At 41.1% G+C, this 23,124-nt stretch overlaps 1 protein-coding gene across 1 annotated transcript in view; it reads left to right on the forward strand.

The window, feature by feature from the left end:
* Window positions 1–736: 736 nt before the first annotated feature.
* hsf2bp (heat shock transcription factor 2 binding protein) overlaps window positions 737–23,124 on the forward strand; it is a 74,058-nt gene continuing 51,670 nt past the window's right edge. The window contains exons 1-4 of the mRNA XM_059029749.1: window positions 737–807; window positions 2,087–2,237; window positions 8,945–9,048; window positions 9,856–10,005. Of these exons, the coding sequence (XP_058885732.1) occupies window positions 763–807; window positions 2,087–2,237; window positions 8,945–9,048; window positions 9,856–10,005 (450 nt within the window). The 5' untranslated portion in view covers window positions 737–762. The remainder of the gene's footprint in view (window positions 808–2,086; window positions 2,238–8,944; window positions 9,049–9,855; window positions 10,006–23,124) is intronic.

Below are 23,124 nucleotides of genomic sequence, written 5' to 3' on the forward strand. Positions count from 1 at the left end.
TTAGACATAGGGGATGCAATGTTTGGTTATACTTGTTTGTAACATTTTTATTACTTCAGATAGAATAATCTTCATGCATGCTACAGCTACTTATTTATTACAATATATATTTTTTAATACAATGTGAGCAGAGCATGCCTGTTTTGTCTGGAGTGGAGGAGCAGAGTGCGAATCGCAAGCAGTTGAGCGGAATCAAAGAAAAAGCGGCAAGGAGGATATTATGAGCGGTGAGCAGAAGTTTTTCACCGCTCCGCTCATTCTCTGAACACAACACAGACACTCACCCCTTAAAATATCTTGTCATTAACCCAGGTTTTACATATCACAGGAGAGTAGAAATGAGTAAATTCTGTACATTATATGAGAAGTGGGTAAACGCTGTATTGCCCAAATTAAAAGTGGGTACCCGCTGTTTACCTGCATATACCCTTGACTACATCGCTTTGAAACGTTTTTGAGTAGGGCACTGGGGATAGATAGCTTATGATGTAGTGTGGTCAGGGCCTACCCGATCCGAAGCACGTGCAATAATTGCCCCCCCCCCCCTCCTCCATTTAAGTAAACAAATATAAATATTTTAAAACTAGAAAGAAATTACTTTGCGAGACATGGCAACACTGAGGTTATCAGCTGCGTTTTTTTTTTTTTTTAAACAACGCGATTTGTTATTTCCTTTTATCTGTGCATGCGCAGTTATGAAATACACGCATAGTAGACGAGACTAATTTTATTTCATGGCACGACAGATCTTTGATTAAAACAATGAGTACTGTTAAAACGCAAGCGGAAAAGAACAGAAAACAAAAGGTACATACCGCTAGTTGACGTTTTTTAAAATACATCAGTTTGATGATGTTTTGGAGTGTAATTTAGAAATAATATACTTATATTATTAAGTTACCAAGGAATATTTCACGCGCCCAGCAACTTTACGCGCAGGCCAAGTAAAATGAATTCAGTTCACCTCGAGGTATTGGTAATTTTAAACTTTATATATATATGAACCGTCCTTTTCTCTATGGCGGTAGTATAGCTTGATGTACTGTATGTAGATGACAGTCGGGCTTAATCAACTGAAATACTAGCAACATCGTTTTTTAGTCTGTGGTGATCTGATGCGAAGTGTGTTGTGTCTGTATGCTGACTGTGACGGTGTCATATTTTTTGTTGATGTAGCAAAATTAACAATTTTTATCAATTATAATTTAATTGACGAACTACTGTAAAATATCGCTTATGTTTGGTTCCTTTTGTTGAATGAACTAAACCACATGACTCAAAACCTGAATTTGTAAACTGGCTAGCAAAGTTACTAACGATGTTTCATAATATAAGCAAAACTTTAAATAGTTTTAAAAGTTCGTTTTAAGTCCAATGCACATTAGCCCTGTCTTGGCTTCCTTATATTGACTGCCAGATAATTTATTTTAAGGTCCTGTTTGTTTCCGACATGTATAGGCGTAAAATATTGCCTCATTAGTGTTGGTGTTTTTGTTGCACAGCATAAATGTCTGTTTATGGGTGTTTCTGAAACAATTAAATAGACCCAAATGGATTCTACTGATGAATTAAAATTGTTTACTCGAGTCATTTAAATACGTTTAAGATACTTGATTTTTTTTTTAAAGAGCCATCATCCCAAAAGCAGTTATACACAGTTTATTCATGCATGTACAATCATTCTTGCTGTAATTGATTTGTAAAGCCTACCTGTGAGTCCTGTTTTATACACTTCAAATCAATACTAATTTAAAACAAAACATTTCTTGGTTAAACAAAAACCTGGATTGTGCAATTCTGAAGGTATATGGAGAGGTACTTTTTGTCTGATATCTCACTTTTACATCTGGAGCACTTGGTTTGTACATTCTTTATTGGGAGCTGTCGAATCTGGGGGTAAATGGATTGACAAATGTTTTTTTTAGAAGTAGGACTTACTTTGGGCCAACCTTAAAAACAATTTAAAAAATGTTATCAATGACAAATGAAGGAAACTGAACACTGTTGTAAGAACTTGCAATCTTAATGTGATTACTACTTTTATAAATGGTCTATTTGCCCTGATTGTATTTTATTATTTTTTCAGGATTCTGATAGCAAAGAGGAATTTGTTAAAATACGGAAGAGAGATTTGGAGAGGTTAACTACAGAAGTAATGCAAGTTCGAGATTTATTACCTAGGATATTGAGCGGGAATTTGTTTGAAAGTCTTCTCAAACTGAGTTCTGCAGAATCAAGTGAGTTTTGTTTTCCCTTGATGTGATTAATTACATTTAAACTGGACTATCCCCTTTCTCTGGGAATGTTCGTCACCTGTATTTTGATGTGAACATTTTTCATTTTCAGAGTCTGTATACAGGTTTACACCGCTGGCAGGCAGAACATTCTTCATTTTCAAAGCAAGGCTTCAGTATGTAACAACAAGAAAAGTTACGAACTAGAGGATGCCATTTGCTCCATCAATGATTATCTGGTTATTAATAGCTAATTCATCCCATATAACTGATTCCAGTAGCTAATTGATCAACCAGTGTCCAGACTTTAAATTAATCACACAACTGTGCAACAGTGTTTTTGGTACATGCAGTGTGAAATGGTTGCCTTAAGACCAGTGCTCCACATAAGCTGTATCTGGGTGTTGTATGTGTTGAAAAAGTGTGAATTACACATGATATTTAAATTTAATGGATAAAGAATATGCATAGCAATTTTGCTGCACAGCTTGAGTTTGCATTTTATCAAGCTTCATGTACTTTGTTGATTTCCAAGTTGACTTGGAAAGGGAGATTTACAGAAAACAAAATAATTGTAACAGCCTAGTACTAATGGGAGGAGACTCGGTGAACAAAACTAAAATGTAAGGGTGTAGTTAATGCATACACCATAAGTTAGCATTGTGTACTGTATTTATTGGAAGTACTTGTGACTTCAAGGTAATGTTGCAATTTACTCACATAGGGCAAATTGGTGGTGCTGTCACTGTTCACACACTTTCAGACCATGCAAGGACGCTGGTTGTCAGTGGATCTCGTGTTGATGTTATAAAGGGCAAGTGATCACAGAAGGTGAAATAAACGAAAATAAAAAAATTAAAATATGCAGCACCACATTTGTATTTCACAGTTGCAATAGTACACATTGTTCTAATAATTGATCTCTAATGAACTTTTTGAACAACACACAGCTTAATCAATTTTACAATTCAGTTAACTAAACATTATGGTATTGTTAAATTAGGAAAATTAACATTATCCATTTCTAGAAACGCACAATCGAAAGCTTTAAAAAAACAACAACCTCATAGCCATTTAAACATATTTTACAGTAATCTCACCATATCGATAACCCCCCGTTGTTGTGATGTATGAAAACAAAACCTATATGAGAAGGATTATGAGAACAGCTGAGGCTTTAGGAGAGTGACAACATGCTGGGTTGGGATGCTGTCTATGGGAGGCCATCCGGGTGAAAAACATGTAATTTAGTATGTGTTTCAAATATTTAGGAGGCTGTGTGGTCCAGTGGTTAAAAAAGGGCTTGTAACCAGGAGGTCCCCGGTTCAAATCCCACCTCAGCCACTGACTCATTGTGTGACCATGAGCAAGTCACTTAACCTCCTTGTGCTCCGTCTTTCAGGTGAGACGTAGTTGTAAGTGAGTCTGCAGCTGATGCTGTAAGCTAGTCTCTGTAAGTCGCCTTGGATAAAGGCGTCTGCTAAATAAACAAATAATAATAATTTAGTACGCATATTTATTTAAGAACATAAGAAAGTTTACAAACGAGAAGGGACCATTCAGCCCATCTTGCTCGTTTGGTTGTTAGTAGCTTATTGATCCCAGAATCTCATCAAGCAGCTTCTTGAAGGATCCCAGGGTGTCAGCTTCAACAACATTACTGGGGAGTTGGTTCCAGACCCTCACAATTCTCTGTGTAAAAAAGTGCCTCCTATTTTCTGTTCTGAATGCCCCTTTATCTAATCTCCATTTGTGACCCCTGGTTCTTGTTTCTTTTTTCAGGTCAAAAAAGGTGTTTTGTTACAGTTCGGGACACTCTACCAACAATGGTATTGTGCCCCGTCTTCATACAACACACAGGTGTGTAATCCAAAAGAACAATAAGTAAAAAGGTGAAAGGAAAAAGGAAAACAAAATACTTTAAGGAAAAACTACAAAATAAAGTGTGCAGATTTTTACAGACACTGCTCTGCACCCTCTCGTATACTGTGGGACGGCTCAGTCCCGCTAAACACTAAATCAGTATCCCAATAAATAAACCTGTGTGCCTTGCTTGCACCCCGAGTCTGTAAGTCTCGCGTTGAAGTGCCCCTCCGTCTCTCCGAGTCGCTGCTCCAGAGCCTCTGACTGTTCAGGATTCAGCCTTGAAGTCACACTCCACTATGTTTCCTGCATGAGCCATAGAGGATACAAAACAGCGCCTTTTTATTAATTCATTCACCTTGTGTAGTCCCACCCCCCAGCCAATGACAGAACGTCAGCCGATTTCCTCACAGCTGAGTCCCGTCATAACACATTGCCTGACAGCGTGGGAATACACGGAGAATACAGGCTCCCTCATGCACCTGACGGTCAGTCCAAATCCCTCCCCTCTCACAGTTCCCTTTTTGTTTAAGTGCAGTCCATCCTGCCTATATAGATAGTCCTTGTTGGAGAATGTGCTCCAATGTTTAAGAAAGGTGAAGCCTTCCTGTGTGCACCACAATTTCAGCCATGCATTTTGATTATGTATTTCCAGCTGTCTATATGCTCCTTTGCAAGGTGCCGGCAGTATCCCAGAAAATACCACAGTTTTGGACTTGTCTTTTAATTTACCTTCCTAGTTCTCTGAATTTGTTTTGCAGGGATCTTGGTCTGTCTCGTCTAATGTTGTTTGTACTGATGTGGATGACTGCTACCGGGTCGTCTCCTGTTCGTTCTAGGAGCCTGTCCATTTTCTCAGTGATGTGCGTGACAGAGGCTCCTGGAAGGCAGCACACTGTTGTAGTAAGGGGGTCCAAACTGTGAACTGAACTTGCTGTGTTTCTCAATATGGAGTCCCCAACATTCATGACCTCCCTTCTTTTTGCTGCCTGGCCAGCACTGTTTATAGATTATGAATTGTGGGTGTGCCAGCTCCTCAAGCTTCTGTTGCTGTCTCATTTTCTGCAGCTCTATTTCTAGCATTCTTACTAGTTTAAGCAAGTCCTGGATTGTTGTGCCCTGGCTTACAAAAAAGGGGAGCGTGAGCATCCAGCACCCAGAAGGGGGGAGCGTGAGCATCCAGCACCCAGAAGGGGGGAGCGCGAGCATCCAGCACCCAGAAGGGTGGACCCCGTGCATCCAGCGCCCAGAGGGGGGGAGCCCATGCATCCAGCACCCAGAGGGGGTGAGCCCATGCATCCAGTGCCCAGAGGGGGGGAGCCGGTGCATCCAGCGCCCAGAGGGGGGGAGCCCGTGCATCCAGCGCCCAGAGGGGGGAGCCCATGCATCCAGTTCCCAGAGGGGGGGAGCCCATGCATCCAGTGCCCAGAGGGGGGGAGCCGGTGCATCCAGCGCCCAGAGGGAGGGAGCCCGTGCATCCAGCGCCCAGAGGGGGGAGCCCATGCATCCAGCGCCCAGAGGGGGGGAGCCCATGCATCCAGCACCCAGAGGGGGGGAGCCGGTGCATCCAGCGCCCAGGCTTCCAGCAGCAGAGGAAGAATACCTGCTGCCTCTGCCTCCACCACCAGGAGCAGAGCAGCAAGAGCTGCCTCTGCCTCAGCCACCTTCACCGCCAGGAGCAGAGCAGCAGGAGCTGCCTCTGCCTCCGCCACCTCCACCAGCAGAGGGTGAATGCCTGCTGGTTCCGCCTCAACCACTGTGGGAGGACTGCTTGCCCCTCCCAGCTCCACCAGCAGAGTGTGAATGCCTGCTGGTTCCGCCTCCACCGTCATGGGAAGGACTGCTCCTGCCCTGCCTCGCTTCGCCCAAGGATGCCTGTCTCGCTTCGCCCAAGGATGCCTGCCTCGCTTCGCCCGAGGATGCCTGCCTCTCTTCGCCCGAGGATGCCTGCCTCGCTTCGCCCGAGGATGCCTGCTTCGCATCGCCTGGGGCTGCCTGTTGCTCCGCATCACCTGGCGAGCCACCAGTTACAGGGTACGAGGGAGAAGTGGAACTCCCGCTGCCGCCTCCATGGCCAGGGGCTCCCCTCCCGGGTTTGCCTCCCGAGGGTCCGCTACTGTTGCTGCTGTCGTCGCCTCCCGAGGGTCCGCTGCTGCTGCCATCGCATCCCGAGGGTCCGCTGCCGTCGCCTCCCGAGGGTCCGCTGCAGCTGCCGTTGCCTGCCGAAGGTCTGCAGCTGCTGCCGTCGCCTCCCGAGGGTCCTGTTTTGCCTGGGGTCGCTACCAGTCCTGCCATGCGGCTTGAAATACTGTGGCTGGAGCCCCATGAAGGGCAGTTGCCAGCCATGAAGAAGGGGGGGAAGGTCAGGAGATCAGCTCCCCCCGCAGCAATTTCGTTGCAGGAAATACTGTGGCTGGAGCCCCATGAAGGGGAGCTGCTAGCCACGGAAAAGGGGGGGAGGTCAGAAGACCAGCTTCCCCAGCCGCACTTTCCCGGCAGGAAATACTGTGGCTGGAGCCCTATGAAGGGCAGCTGCCAGCCATGAAGAAGGGGGGGGAGGTCAGGAGACCAGCTCCCTCCGCAGCAATTTCACTGCAGGAGAAAGGGTGGCCGGAGCCCCATGGAGGGGAGCTGCCGGCCATGAAGAAGGGGGGGCAGGTCTGGAGACCACCCCCAAAATTTTTCGGGCCAGAGGAGCCGGCCTGTGCGTGGTCCACTGGGACGCTACAGTTGCTGGGGTGGGAAGAGGACATCCTGCCGTGGCCGCCCCCGGAGACACCTTGCTTCCCCTGTTCCTGGGCCGGGACTGCTAGCCGGGACTTTAGGGAATAAGGGGGGGAGGTGGCCGAAAAGACCATGTGTGCTGCGCACAAGGGGGGGGGCATGTGTGGCGGAGTGTCCCGCCCCTATGTATTATTATTTGTATTTTTGTTTGCGGCGCGGATAAAAGCGCCGCGGCTTTTGTTATTGTTTTTATATTTATAATTTAAAACCCAGTGAGGATGCACGACTGATCAGCTACTGATTATTTAACTAGCTGACAGTCATGCATCCTTACCAAACGCGCGCAGACTGTGGCCGAGGGGTAATAAGATAATTAACAGCTAGTTAACCCCTCGGCCAGAGTAGAAGAACCGGCAGCTGTCCGTGCTGCGGGGTTGGTTGTTGTGTGTACAGAGAGGAGGTACGGGGAGATAGAGAGGAATTTAACAATTGCTAAAACGTGCTGGATTAGCCAGCACGACACTTACTTGTTTGTCTGTCTGATTCGTTTGGCCCTCGTGCCCTTTGGTTTTGTTGTTTTGTTTAAATCTTTTGTTTTTGTTTTGTTTGTTAATAAATCAGCTGAGTGTCGTAGCATTCAGCTTCACCCGCCCATCCATTGTTTGGTTTCAGTTACTTCCTGGTCCGTGACGTCACCACACCTCACCACTGCGAGCCATCCTGTCACAGGCTGTGAATTTGAATCGGCTGCTCTGAGCTTCAGCTAGCTATCAGAAAAAGACACACAGCTGTTAGACTTTAGCTGCAGTGTTTTCAGATTAAAGCAATTAAAGATGTAATTTCTCCTTACTGCTTCTAACTGCTCTGTACTTTTCCACGACTGTACTTCTCCCACGCTGTCACTCTTTTTTTAATGCCTACCCCATTACCATTAAATATTGTACAGTATTTATTGAGATACTCATAACTTCAAGGTAATTTAGCATTTTACCCCCTGAAAATACATTTTACTCTCTCAGTGTAAAAATTAGAGAGTAAAATGTAAAATTAAACCTTATCTGCAGCACTGCCGAAGACATAACTGACAGATGAAGGATTGTCCGACTAATACAAAATAACAAAAATGCCAATTTTTTAGTGCCCAGTCCATCCGCAACAGGTTTTACAACAGCAAGCAGATAATTAAAAAAATTATTAAAAAAAAAAAAAAAAAAAAAAATCATATTGGCAGATGTACCAAATTTAGTGTGTTTTGTGCTTTGGGGAAATCTATAAAGTTATAAAAACCGATGTGATGGGGTACACCCCGCCTCTGTATATTGTTTTGTATTATTATCATTTAAATGTATTGTTTGGTGTTTAAAAACACAATGCTTTTGTGTTATTGTTTTACAGCATGTTAAAGGAGTTAAAATCCCCCATCCAGCTAAAACTTGTGCGTAACGTAGCTGTCTCCCAAATTAATTAATTACCAATTGGGAGTTGGCAACATATATATAAGCAAAGCAGACGCTCATAGAGGGTTGATGAGAGTGGAGAGTAAGAACGAGATAGAGTGGAGAGAAAGGGACTGTAAGATACACCTTTGATAACAATTGCTATGCGTGCTGGGTCAAAACTAGCATGATACTTGTTTGAGTTCATTTGTCTGCATCTGTTTATTTTGGCCACTATGCTGCGTTTGTTTGAGTCTTTTGTTTTGTTTAAAGCTTTTATTTGTTATAAAAACTAGTGCATTTGCAACACACCCCCACAGTCCTTGCGTGTGCTTGTATTTCCTGGTCTGTGATGTCACCCACAAGCTATCCTTGCCACAGCCTATGTAATAATAATCTTTTTAAAAGTACATATTTGTAAATACGTGCTTTACATAAAAGTCCAGTAGAAGGCATCTTTAATTATTAAGTAATTAAAAAGCCCATATATTTCATTATCCTATATTACAAAATACCCATGTCTAGCCATGACTAGGTCATAGTGATTGACTTTAACTCAGTCGTGTTTTTTTTAATTGTGTAAATATGTGTATGTTTGCAGTGTTCACATTTTTTTTTCCATTCTATATATAGGCCATTGAATTCTAAATCCTATAACAACAAACCCTCTGTATTTTACCTTTACAGCAATTTACATGAATGGCCGTATGATTGAGCAATTGAAACACGACTGTGACCATTTACAGTCTCGACTAGAGGTGGCTAAGGCAGAATGCCATGGAGAAAGAGAGGTAATCATGCATGCTGCAGAGACTTGGAGGATGTATTCCACAAGGAGGGACCTAGATAAGAAAACTTGTACCACATTTATTTTTTAATTTACGTGAAAGTTCAACATAAATAGTTTAATTTCATAATTTTTTTTGTCGTCACATTTTTTCAGTCTGTGCCACTAGTTGTTGCCCATAGGCATACATATGCATTCTTACTAGTAGCTTGTATGCTGTAACATTATTATATTCAAGCTTCTTTTAACACTGTTTACTTTTGTGGTTACACTCTTAAATTGTCTTAATTTAGCATAACTTATCGAGAGTATTCGATTTTGGGTATATATGGGTGTGTGTGTCTGTCTATCTCTGTTTTACATTTTTACATATGCCTATATGTATCTAAATACACTTATGCCCCAAATCACCTAGAATTTTAGGATTGAGACATAAAAAAAATAAAATAAATCAAAGAAACTACAAAATGGTATCACAAAAGTCTACCGGAAGCCATAATAGTAGTGCAATATTTCATGCAATTTTTGTCAGCTTTTTGTTAAGTATATGGAAAACTACAAAGCGGTATGTAATTCAAAATGTGAATGTAACATTATTCAGCAGGTTTCATTTGACTTTATGAAGCCAAATTTGTTAATTCTATAGGGTGATGCAAAACTTTTGGCCATAGCTGTACAACTGTACGTAATATTCCAGCCAAATTCAAACAAAGAAATATGTTGCTTGACTATGTGGGTTGGCAGTGCTAGTTGCTAACACATACCTGTTACTACTTAGGTGGTAATTGAAAATGTCCTGCATTTTTTTCAGGAGAAGCAGATTTTCAGAGATCAGCTAGGAGAGGCCAGGGTGCAGCTTCAGCAGCAGTCGGAATACTGTAATCAGATGGGGTCAACGGTTTGCACTCTCCTTTGGGGTGCAACTAGAAATGTGGAAGCTGTGAAGAATATCCTAAGTGGGGTAGGTGTCAGACAAGTGAGACAAGAGTAGTGCCATATTCTGAAAGATGCTGAGACAGCCATACCTCCCATTAAATTCAACTTGCATTCCCTTTTGTGTATCTATTTTGCCATTTCAACTGCAATTTGTTCTTGTCTTGACCACCACTCTGAAGCATTGAAGTTTCCTTGCAGTCCACTGAAAGGTAGGTTGAGTTCTTCTGATTTCAATGGAAATGTACATTATTAGCCACCCAGGTGCCTATTTCTTTTAGCAATTTCCACTTTAGAAATGGGCTCTTTTTTGTTGCAGATTTTTCATTCTAGCCCTCAAATAAGCAATTTGGAGCAATTGTTATTGTTATTATGAAAAATGGAAATATATTATTTCAATAGAACAAAATAACAATTTGTTTACAATTGTAGCATTATAACAATATAAAACACAAAATAACATAATAAGTGTGGCAAAAAGTCATCACTTTTTAGAAATTATTTTTTGTGTGATAGATTTCAAAGCAAAAGCCCCTCAAACTCTATCTAGTACATATTAGTGTTGTAAATCGAACCCCGACGTTGACATCGATTATCGTGCAAATTCTAACTACGATTATCGATCATAACAGTTTAAAGGAACAATAAGTCCTCTTTTTATAGAGCATGGTATAAAAGAAACTCATTCCCGACAAATCCCGATGTGTGTGTTTTTTTTTAAATGTAAAAAAAAAAAAAAAAAAAATCAACCCCACTGTCCAAAGGAGAAAAAAAAAAAACAAGGTTTGAAAACTACATTAACATTATGGCCTAGTCACATGGAAATATATATATTTTTTTAATTTGCTGTTGGTTACAATTTATGAATGACATGGCCCAGCTTCTGCTAGCGAAAGCAGGAGTCCCCTTCCAGTGTGCCAAGGCTGCAGAGATGCATTTCACTTTTTGCTGTCATTTTAATCAAATCTTTACATGACTTTGGTTAGCCACTAGATGTGAATTATCTTCAGTGAATTCAACTATATCGTCATTTTTCCAAACAGTACATTAGAGGTAGCCTACCCTTTCCTGCAACGGAACTTTCGACAGCGACAACTCCTGTTGATAATTTTATTTGCCATATCAAGTAACAAATTATTGTGGACCCTTACCTCCGCTATTCCCATGCAAGGCTCAGTTTTGAATGTAGAAATGAGCAAGAAAAAACAGTGCAAGTCAGAACAGCAAGTAGTAGGTCATTCACCGAGAGAATACGTAAACCATGCTTCACAACACAGGAGATTGCTATATTAACAGAAGAGGTAGAGGCACGTAGGGCAATCATTTATCATTTGTAATAATTATACAAGGCACATTATTTCATGGCACTGACATCACTGCATGTAAAGTGTAAAATACTTACTACCCTCCCTGGTCTGACTGCCAGTAGCAGCAGCTGATTCATTTTCTAGCGGGACATGAAGTGCCGCATCACGTTCCCTCTGAGCTTGTAATGTACTAGAGTTTCAATATAACCAGGGCTTTAATTGTCATGGAATATTTCCCGGAGCCCAACCGTCCCCGCTGTAAAGAATAAAAGCACAGCTAACTTTTTTTTACATTTGAGTGCATGTTCATGCATTTGTGTAGGTTTCAGTATTTAAGATACTGTTAGGTCCTAACATTTATTAGCAAAATAAATAAAATAAAAAGCTTTAGTAATTATAAATAATCTAGTTATCTGCAGTATGCGTTAATTCTGATCGTGCTGTTTGTTCAGTTACTTGTTCACAGTGTGTGCTCATAAAGTCAAAGCTTCCTTCTCCTGGCTTTAGAAGAGATGCGACGTGCCTGTGTTGTTACTGTGCTTAAATAAAGTTGCTGAAACTAATCAGACTGCATGCAGTTGTTTGATTTCAACTCGTCATTCAAAACGGAGACTAGTTGCTATAGTATTGTGGTTACTGTATTTCTACTGACAGCAAACACTTTCTCGATTTATTATTTTATCTTTATTTGTTGTACTAAATTTAAATAAATAGATAGGACAGCGAGGAAGCAGAACATTTTACATTGACAGACAACATTCAGAGCGTATGTGCACTACAAGAATTGAGACTTTCTTTCAACAAGCAGGCAAAAGGAAATGTATTTTCAGGCGGATTGATTTGGTTGAAAAATAACAATCAAGGTCCTTCATCAGAGATTTAAGCCCTTGTATTGACCAATCAGGTTAAAGGAAATCTCTGATCCATTTTCTAATTCGTTATTATGTTTCAAACTAGTTAAGCTCATACATTATCAGGCAGCGAAACCGATATCTTATTTCAGGTCTGCCAATAGTAGTGACTTATTTCAGTCATGGAAACAGAGCAAATACATTGTGTTAAGTTTACACAGCAGTTAACTTGTTTAAACCTAGGAGACCTAGGAGTTTATGTTGACTCAGAAATGTCTTCATCTAGACAATGTCTTCATCTAGAAGCTATAAAAAAAGGCCAACAAGATGCTCGGATATATTGTGAGAAGTGTTGAATTTAAATCAAGGGAAGTAATGTTAAAACTCTACAATGCATTAGTAAGACCTCACCTAGAATATTGTGTTCAGTTCTGGTCACCTCGTTACAAACAGGATATTGCTGCTCTAGAAAGAGTGCAAAGAAGATCAACCAGAATTATCCCAGTTTTAAAAGGCATGTCGTAGGCAGACAGGCTAAAATAATTGAATCTATTCAGTCTTGAACAAAGAAGACTACGCGGCGATCGGATTCAAACATTCAAAATCCTAAAAGGTATAGACAATGTCAACCCGGGGGACTTCTTTGACCTGAAAAAAGAAACAAGGACCAGGGCTCACAAATGGAGATTAGATAAAGGGGCATTCAGAACAGAAAATAGGAGGCACTTTTTTACACAGAGAATTGTGAGGGTCTGGAATGTTGTTGAAGCTGACACCCTGGGATCCTTCAAGAAGTTGCTTGATGAGATTCTGGGATCAATAAGCTACTAACAACCAAACGAGCAAGATGGGCTGACAGACCTTATGTTCTTATGTTCTTTATATGGGGGAAGTTGAAATCCCCCATTTAGTATGGCTTCTCCTTTGCTACACGCATTTCTAATGTCATTGTATAACAGATTATTTTGCTCGGCATCTGAATTTGGCGGTCTATAGCATGCTCCTATTATTATGCCCTTTGAATTTTTGTCCATTATTCTGACCCATATTGATTCTGCGTTGTTTTCTTCATCCAACACCTGGGCTTCAAGACTATGTCTTATGTATAGCGCTACCCCTCGGCCTCTTCTGTCCTGCCTGTCTTTCCTATACAGTGTATACCCACTAATATTATATTCATCTCCATCACTCTCAGGCAACCAAGTTTCTGTAACACCTATCACATCGTATATACTTGTTAGTGCAGTAGCTTCAAGTTCTAACATTTTGTTTCTGAGACTTCTAGCATTTAGGTAAATACATTTAATGGCTGTCTTAACTGAGTTGTTGCCCTTGTTTTGATGTGGTCTCCCTTCTGTTCCCTTTTTGTTTAAATGCAGTCCATCCCGCCTATATAGATAGTCCTTGTTGTAGAATGTGCTCCAATGTTCAAGAAAGGTGAAGCCTTCCTGTGTGCACCATGATTTCAGCCATGCATTTTGATTATGTATTTCCAGCTGTCTGTATGCTCCTTTGCAAAGTGCCGGCAGTATCCCAGAAAATACCACAGTTTTGGTCTTGTCTTTTAATTTCCTTCCTAGCTCTCCTGAATTTGTTTTGCATGGATCTTGGTCTGTCTCTTCCAGTGTTGTTTGTACCGATGTGGACAACTACTACCGGGTCATCTCCTGTTCGTTCTAGGAGCCTGTCCACGTTCTCAGTGATGTGCGTAACAGAGGCTCCTAGAAGGCAGCACACTGTTGTAGTAAGGGGGTCCAAACTGTGAACTGAACTTATTGTGTTTCTCAATATGAAGTCCCCAACAATCATGAACTCCCTTCTTTTTTCTGCCTGGCCAGTACTGTTTATAGGGTCCTGGATATGGTTCCTTTCATTCTCTTGATGTTGGTTTTGATCATCTAAATTTTGAAGTGTCTTAAATTTGTTGGATGTTTTGATTTGTGGTTGTTGTGTTTGACGAAGTTTATTTTTTCCCTGCTTCTGCCTATCTGAACCCAGCTGTTTTGACCCTCTTCCATCTCGCTGGTGGCTTTCAGTCAGTTAGGGGTGCAGACTTCCATAAATTGTGGGTGTGTCAGCTCCTGAAGCACCTGTTGCTGTCTCATTTCCTGTAGCTCCATTTCTAGCACACTTGCTAGTTTAAGCAAGTCCTGGATTGTGCGGCACTTTACACACACTTGGTTGAGCTCTGTTGGGTTTTCTCGGATTTCCCACATCATTCAGGTGTCACAGATTACTTAAAGACCCATGTTAATTTTTTTTTTGGAAGTTTAGTTTAGCTTCTGCAGCTGTCAACCTGCTTTCTAACTGCTCTGTACTTTTCCACAACTGTACTTCTTCCACGCTGTCGCATCCACACGCTGTCGCTGGGAAGAGTGGCTGGCTTTTGTTTATCTGTGTTGTGCTGCGGGCTCTGCCTCTCCCTCGTGTCTCAGAACAGCAGCAAATCTGAATCAGCTGCTCTGAGTTTCAGCTTGTTATTATTATTATTATTATTATTTATTTCTTAGCAGACGCCCTTATCCAGGGCGACTTACAATCGTAAGCAAAAACATTTCAAGCGTTACAATACAAGTAATACAATAAGAGCAAGAAATACAATAACTTTTGTTCAAGTAAAGTACAAGTTTGGCAAACCACAATTCAATAATACAGCAGGTAATAGTGATAGTTACATCAGGATATGATTAAATAGTGATAGTTACATCAGGATGTGATTAAATACAAAGTACTACAGGTTAAAAACTTGGCAGATTACAGTATTCTGAAGTACAGGATTAAATGCAGTAAAATAGGGGCTGATAAGAGCAAAATAAAGCACATTTACATGAAGGGTGATAGTGTCCCAGGATACAAACAGAGGAGTTCTACAGGTGCTCTTTGAAGAGGTGAGTCTTAAGGAGGCGCCGGAATGTGGTCAGGGACTGGGTAGTCCGGACATCTGTAGGAAGGTCATTCCACCACTGCGGAGCAAGGGTGGAGAAGGAGCGGGCTTTGGAGGCAGGGGAGCGTAGCGGTGGTAGAGCTAGTCTTCTAATGCAGGCGGAGCGGAGAGGTCGAGTGGGGGTGTAGGGAGAGATGAGGGTCTGGAGGTAGCTGGGTGCAGACTGGTCAAGGCATCTGTAGGCTAGTACAAGAGTCTTGAACTGGATGCGAGCGGTGATCGGGAGCCAGTGGAGCGAGCGGAGCAGTGGAGTAGCGTGGGCGAAGCGAGGCAGAGAGAACACTAAAATACTTGCTTTTAAACTGCCGACATTCATGGGGTTTCCATGCGAGTTTTTTTTTTTAACTTGAGACATTTACGCGAGAAATGTCTTGTGTAAAATGTTTTTTTGGGTTTCCGTTCGCTCAGTTTATTTTACTCGTGTAAACCGGGCTTTTCACCCGACATCATGCAAATGAATGGGAGTGGTGGGGATTGATATGTAAATTAGCTATGCGTAAAGTACTCATGCTGTTTTTGAAGATTACAAGTGAAATTGTGAAAATGCTTTTTCCATGCGCAGATAACTGGTACACGAGTGAATCTAAGCTGTTGTAATGAAGCAAAATACCTCGTGCCGGATTAGTTAATAATGTGTGTGGCAGTCTGGCTCGCAGTGGTGAGGTGGATGACGTCACGGACCAGGAAGTAACTGACACCAAAACAGTGGATGGGCGGGTGAAGCTGAATGCTATTGCACTCAGCGTATTTAATAAAAACAAAAGATTTAAACAAAACAACAAAACAAAAGGGCACGAGGGCCAAACGAATAAACAAACAAACAAGTAAGTGTCATGCTGGACAATCCAGCACGTTTTAGCAATTGTTTTTCGAATGTTGCTCGCTCTCTCCGCTCCCCGTACTCTCCTCTGTACACCCCACCCCAAGTGCAGAGAGCTGCAGGTTTATATACTCTGGCCGAGGGATTAACTAGTTGGTAATTATCTTATTATCCCTCGGCCAGAGTCTGCACGCGTTTGGTAAGGATGCATGACTGTCAGCTAGTTAAATAATCAGTAGCTGATTAGCCATGCATCCTCACAGGGTTTTTAAATATGAAATAATAAAAGATGCGGCGCTTTTACCTGCGCCGTAAACAAAAATACAAATAATAATAAATAGGGGCGGGACACTCCGCCACAATGTGTTTTACTGCTCTTGCCCAAATTGTTTTTCAAATGTCATTAGCGTGGTGTCATGTCCTAAGTAGTGAATACTGTTTCAACTCATTATCTTATGACTCATTAATTAAAAATGAAAATTAGTATAAAATGAAACTGACCAACAGGTATCGCAGATCACCATGGCTGAATGCCGGTGGAGACGTTATATAATATATACAGTGCCTTGCGAAAGTATTCGGCCCCCTTGAACTTTGCGACCTTTTGCCACATTTCAGGCTTCAAACATAAAGATATGAAACTGTAATTTTTTGTGAAGAATCAACAACAAGTGGGACACAATCATGAAGTGGAACGAAATTTATTGGATATTTCAAACTTTTTTAACAAATAAAAAACTGAAAAATTGGGCGTGCAAAATTATTCAGCCCCTTTACTTTCAGTGCAGCAAACTCTCTCCAGAAGTTGAGTGAGGATCTCTGAATGATCCAATGTTGACCTAAATGACTAATGATGATAAATAGAATCCACCTGTGTGTAATCAAGTCTCCGTATAAATGCACCTGCACTGTGATAGTCTCAGAGGTCCGTTTAAAGCGCAGAGAGCATCATGAAGAACAAGGAACACACCAGGCAGGTCCGAGATACTGTTGTGGAGAAGTTTAAAGCCGGATTTGGATACAAAAAGATTTCCCAAGCTTTAAACATCCCAAGGAGCACTGTGCAAGCGATAATATTGAAATGGAAGGAGTATCAGACCACTGCAAATCTACCAAGACCTGGCCGTCCCTCTAAACTTTCAGCTCATACAAGGAGAAGACTGATCAGAGATGCAGCCAAGAGGCCCATGATCACTCTGGATGAACTGCAGAGATCTACAGCTGAGGTGGGAGACTCTGTCCATAGGACAACAATCAGTCGTATACTGCACAAATCTGGCCTTTATGGAAGAGTGGCAAGAAGAAAGCCATTTCTTAAAGATATCCATAAAAAGTGTCGTTTACAGTTTGCCACAAGCCACCTGGGAGACACACCAAACGTGGAAGAAGGTGCTCTGGTCAGATGAAACCAAAATCGAACTTTTTGGCAACAATGCAAAACGTTATGTTTGGCGTAAAAGCAACACAGCTCATCACCCTGAACACACCATCCCCACTGTCAAACATGGTGGTGGCAGCATCATGGTTTGGGCCTGCTTTTCTTCAGCAGGGACAGGGAAGATGGTTAAAATTGATGGGAAGATGGATGGAGCCAAATACAGGACCATTCTGGAAGAAAACCTGATGGAGTCTGCAAAAGACCTGAGACTGGGACGGAGATTTGTCTTCCAACAAGACAATGATCCAAAACATAAAGCAAAATCTACAATGGAATGGTTCACAAATAAACATATCCAGGTGTTAGAATGGCCAAGTCAAAGTCCAGACCTGAATCCAATCGAGAATCTGTGGAAAGAACTGAAAACTGCTGTTCACAAATGCTCTCCATCCAACCTCACTGAGCTCGAGCTGTTTTGCAAGGAGGAATGGGCAAAAATTTCAGTCTCTCGATGTGCAAAACTGATAGAGACATACCCCAAGCGACTTACAGCTGTAATCGCAGCAAAAGGTGGCGCTACAAAGTATTAACTTAAGGGGGCTGAATAATTTTGCACGCCCAATTTTTCAGTTTTTTATTTGTTAAAAAAGTTTGAAATATCCAATAAATTTCGTTCCACTTCATGATTGTGTCCCACTTGTTGTTGATTCTTCACAAAAAATTACAGTTTCATATCTTTATGTTTGAAGCCTGAAATGTGGCAAAAGGTCACAAAGTTCAAGGGGGCCGAATACTTTCGCAAGGCACTTTATATATATCCTTTTCATTCAGGCAATACAGCATATAGGGGATCAGGTGATGCTGCGTATACTACCCTGGCTTAGAAACCCTACCCGTCCAGACGACTGACAGCTGCTGAGGAAGCATTCAACACAACGCTTGGGCAAATATGGCTAGTGGGCACTTGAAAGGGAAGTGGCAGATACTGATGAAATGGACATTAGTTTGTTGCCAAAATTGCCACTGCCTTCTGTATCCTGCACAAACTCTTGTCAACAACAAAATTAGGTGTTCAGGAATCAGTGGCTGCCTGTGAGACAGACAGGGAAGGTTACCAGTGTTGCCAAGTCTCAAAAAAAAAAAAGCAGCACTGCCTTTCTAAACAAGCGCAACCCATGTTAGAGTATGGGTGATTATGCAAATTACAACCCGCGACTCTCAAAAACTTATTATAAGCAGACTTGGCAACTGGGAAGGTTACCTCAACTGCCAGTTTCACTTGGACAGCAGCGATCTCTGGTTCGTGCTGTCAGAGATTCTCTCATTTCTTTGAAGTTGTGCTGGATTTACTGTTGTGTTAAATATTAATGATGCAAACAAATAAAACACAATAAATACGTTCATTTGCAATTTTATTTGGTCAGTTCTGAGAGGGCATCAACAACTTGGATGTTGTTGCGCTGTTTTTGGCGATCGAGCTGGCTTATGACATCCAGTTCACCAACTATATTTATTAACGTGGAGGGCAGACACACATTGTATTTGGACATAGTTGGGATCAAAAAAAGGACGGGAATTAATTCAGTTAGACATTAAAGCAGCTCATTTGCTCTTCGTGTTTAACTTTAGTGTAGTTTTTACAGCAAGGGTATTTTCAAACAGCTGCTTTAATACTATAACAAAGGGCATAATGCAGTTCATGGTAAGTGGTTTTATACAGAACTGTAAACCCACAATAGATATACAACATGACAGGCCAGGCACAGCAAAAAAAAATTATAAAAAAAGCCTCCCGCATTAGCATTAAGGTGAACTACTCCACTGCTAACCATAAAATCGCCCATCAGCCGCTACTTTCTGCCTTCTTGGAATCCACAGTAAGAACTGACCTGCTCCCTTGCAATATTTATAGTTAAGGATAAACACGCTCATTAACATTTACACGTGAAATGCGGGTTTCCATGTGAAACTGGCCGTAGATTTTCCCATGTGTTTCGTCATTTACATGAGTAAATGAGGTTTACCCTACCCCTCTCTTTGGCAGTTTTTTCGGCCACAAGCCTGATTTTGCAAACCTTTAATTTCTGCAAAAGGCATGCACTGTCTGTGGTTACTGAAATCCCTGTCTGTAACTAGCAGAGTTTAGGAGGGCCCTGTGGCTGGCATGCATTCAGTGCTTGAGGCAAGCTCACATAAGACCCTTTCATACTGGCACTTCTAGTCCCGCGTAGTGTGAAACCATGTACCTGGGTCGTACCCGGGTTAATCCGGGTTCCAGCGACCCACCTCAGGATGTGGGTTGACACGCTTTGACCCAGGTTGAGCGAGACAAAATGCATGATGGCCGACGAAATAACAAACAGCCATGCCTGTGTGAATGTTTCATTTCCTCAAGGAACGTTTTTGTTTATTCTGTTTAGCCATATTTTTGTTGCTTGAGACACACAATGAGCCAGATTGCAGCAGGGTTGAAGAAACATTTGCATGGGTGAAAGTGCACCGTCTGTAGACAGAATTCCGTCAAATTCAGCTAACCCATAGAGCACAGGGGAGGCAAACTGTATATTTTGACACTCTACTGTTTTTGCTCTGTGTAAACACACTATTATTTGATGTTTTGTTATGGTTTTGCCTATAAATTGTTTAAAATGTAAAAAAAAAAAAAGTAAAGTCATTCATAAGACGCCGTAAGTCCAACATTAAAAATATATAAATAAATAAAACGGCCCCTACATGAACATTGGTTTGACCCACCATAGTCCACTCTGCACTATTTACAACAGCTAACGTTAGCAGTGGTGTGAATGCAACAGAAGATGCTGGTCAGTTTGGATACTACAAAAAATGATTAACTAAATAAGGACGATAATAGGTTTGTGTTGCTGCGGGGCCATGAATGGGTTTAAGTTCAACAACTCTAAATAAAATGTTACTGCTATTAAGCACTGGTAATAATCTGAAGCAGTGGTATTGCTAAATAACAGAGTCCCATTTTTACTTTACAGATGTTTTTTTTTTCAGCTTTCATCTTTTCAGCTTTCATATTGAAGCTTGTTGTGTACTACTCATTCACGCAAACCAAGTAGGAATTTGCTTAAGATGTTTTTCAAGTCAAGTTAGCTTGTTTGTGTATAAGTAATGACAATAGTTTAACCTTACTTTAAATGCACGCACCTGAATTGTAAGGTATAAACTGTTTGCTTATACTCTCCCTGCCGTCAGCCCTGGTTAAAAATATAAATAATGTACCTGATCTGAAGCAAGTGTAAAACTTGCCTGAATATTAATGTAAAAAATATAAATGCAGCAGTTACATTATTGTTTTACATTATTGTTTTGCTCTCTAACTCAATGGACCATATTTAGAAGTAAGCACAAAGGCAAAGACACAATTTATTAGAGCAATAAGACCATTTTAATGGTATAAAATAAGAAACAATTCTTGACTGGTCCTTCCCGCAACTAAGTTTATACTGTTGAAATTGTTTTATTTATATAGTAAAACAGTACCTTTAACATGGCAGGTATTTTAAACTGCCTTACTTGGGGAATAATTACCTTCTAAAGAACAGTACTTGTTTTTCTTTGTTCGTTTAACACTTTCCTTAATAACCTACATGTGAGAATTCTAGGTGCAGTACTGTGCAGAGACTTGCATGTATTTGTATTTAATGGGTGCTCAGTAAGTACGTATTGTACATTTTATGCTGAAACATCTGCCCAATTTTGTAGGTTTGCAATCACTGAAACCGTAACTTCACAACAGCAAGGTTTGCTTGGTTTCTGAGAGCTTCTTAATTGTAAAGAAAAATAAATAAAACAAATAAACATTTGCTTCTGTATGCTCAGCAGTTAGTCCATCAGTTTGGCCCCCTACTGTTTAACAAAGTTAAGCGACTATGATTGACACACAAAATTCTTTAACACTGAATTGTTGTACTGCTTTTAGAATGAAACACTCACCGATAGATACCAAAACTGACTTGTGTTGCTGAATAAGAAAGGTTACTGGTCCAGAGCTTATCTATAAAAGTGAGTATCATTTAGATTTTTTTATTATACAGTTAAATAAACTGTTAATGCAGTTGGTTATTAGTTATCAACATAGAAAATGATGTCAAACTCAGAAAAACTGTATGAACCCTGTATTTACGATATCTGATTGAGTTAAGCAGAGATTGTATATGATTTTTGAGGTTTTATAAAATGAATATGTGAATTGGGCATACATGTAAAAGGTTTGATCAGTAACATTTCAAAAATTATGTTTGTTAACTAGCCTCATGTGAGATTTATCAGGTTGATCCATCTGATAAAATGACAATGAAGTAATTTCTGAATTTCTTTTTCTAAAAAGTCAAGTTCAAATATGCTTCTGAAGGGGGGGGGGGGGGGGGGATTGGTTTTACCCCAGGTGTTTGTCAAAATGATCACTGGCCACTTCACCCATGCATTTGCTCTAACCAATATAGTTTTTTTGGACATTTGGATGGAAGCGTCAGTAACAAGCTACTTCCGGTGAATTGATACGCGTATTGTTTACTTGCGTCTGTCACCCAGATCAACCTTGTTTTATCAAAAGCAGTGTGAAATCATGCACCTGACCCGGATCGGTTCCGAACCGGGTAGAGCATGCCAGTGTGAAAGAGGCTATAGTTGATCATCTACAGTGTCCGCACAGGCGATAAACCCTCCTTGTCCGGTAAAAAAAATAAAAATTTATATATATATATATATATATATATATACAGTGCCTTGTAAAATTATTCAGACCCCTGACCAATTCTCTCATATTACTGAATTACAAATGGTACATTGAAATTTTGTTCTGTTTGATATTTTATTTTAAAACACTGAAACTCAAAATCAGTTATTGTAAGGTGACATTGGTTTTATGTTGGGAAATATTTTTAAGAAAAATAAAAAACTGAAATATCTTGCTTGCATAAGTATTCAACCCCCACACATTAACATTTGGTAGAACCGCCTTTCGCTGCAATAACAGCTTTAAGTATTTTGGGGTAAGTATGTACCAGCTTTGCACACAGTGTCGGAGTGATTTTGGCCCATTCTTCTTGGCAGATTTGCTCTAGGTTGTTCAGGTTAGTTGGACGACGCTTGTGGACCGCAATTTTCAAATAGTGCCACAGATTCTCAATGGGATTGAGATCAGGACTTTGACTGGGCCACTGTAGGACATTCACCTTTTTGTTCTTGAGCCACTCCATTGTTGCTTTGGCCTTGTGCTTGGGTTCATTGTCCTGCTGAAAGGTGAATTTCCTCCCAAGCTTCAGTTTTTTAGCGGACTGAAGCAGGTTCTCTTGCAGTATTTCCCTGTATTTTGCTCCATCCATTCTTCCTTCAATTTTAACAAGATGCCCAGTCCCTGCTGATGAGAAGCATCCCCACAGCATGTTGCTGCCACCACCATACTTCACTGTAGGGATGGTGTGTCTTGAGGCATGGGCAGTGTTAGGTTTGCGCCACACATAGCACTTTGAGTTTTGTCCAAAAAGCTCTGTCTTGGTCTCATCTGACCACAAAACCCTTTCCCACATCACTCTCATGCTTTCTGGCAAACTCCAGACATGCTTTCAGATGGTACTTTTTGAGTAACGGCTTCTTTCTTGCCACCCTCCCATACAGGCCAGTGTTATACAGAGCTCTTGATATGGTTGACTGGTGCACCATTACTCCACACCCAGCCACTGAACTCTGTAGCTCCTTCAAAGTGATTGTTGGCCTCTCTGTGGTTTCTCTCACAAGTCTCCTTCTTGTCTGAGCACTGAGTTTTGAGGGACGGCCTTTTCTTGGCAGTGCCTGGGTGGTGTGATGCAGCTTCCACTT

Source organism: Acipenser ruthenus, chromosome 9, assembly GCF_902713425.1.
Source record: "Acipenser ruthenus chromosome 9, fAciRut3.2 maternal haplotype, whole genome shotgun sequence".
Lineage (NCBI taxonomy): Eukaryota > Metazoa > Chordata > Actinopteri > Acipenseriformes > Acipenseridae > Acipenser > Acipenser ruthenus.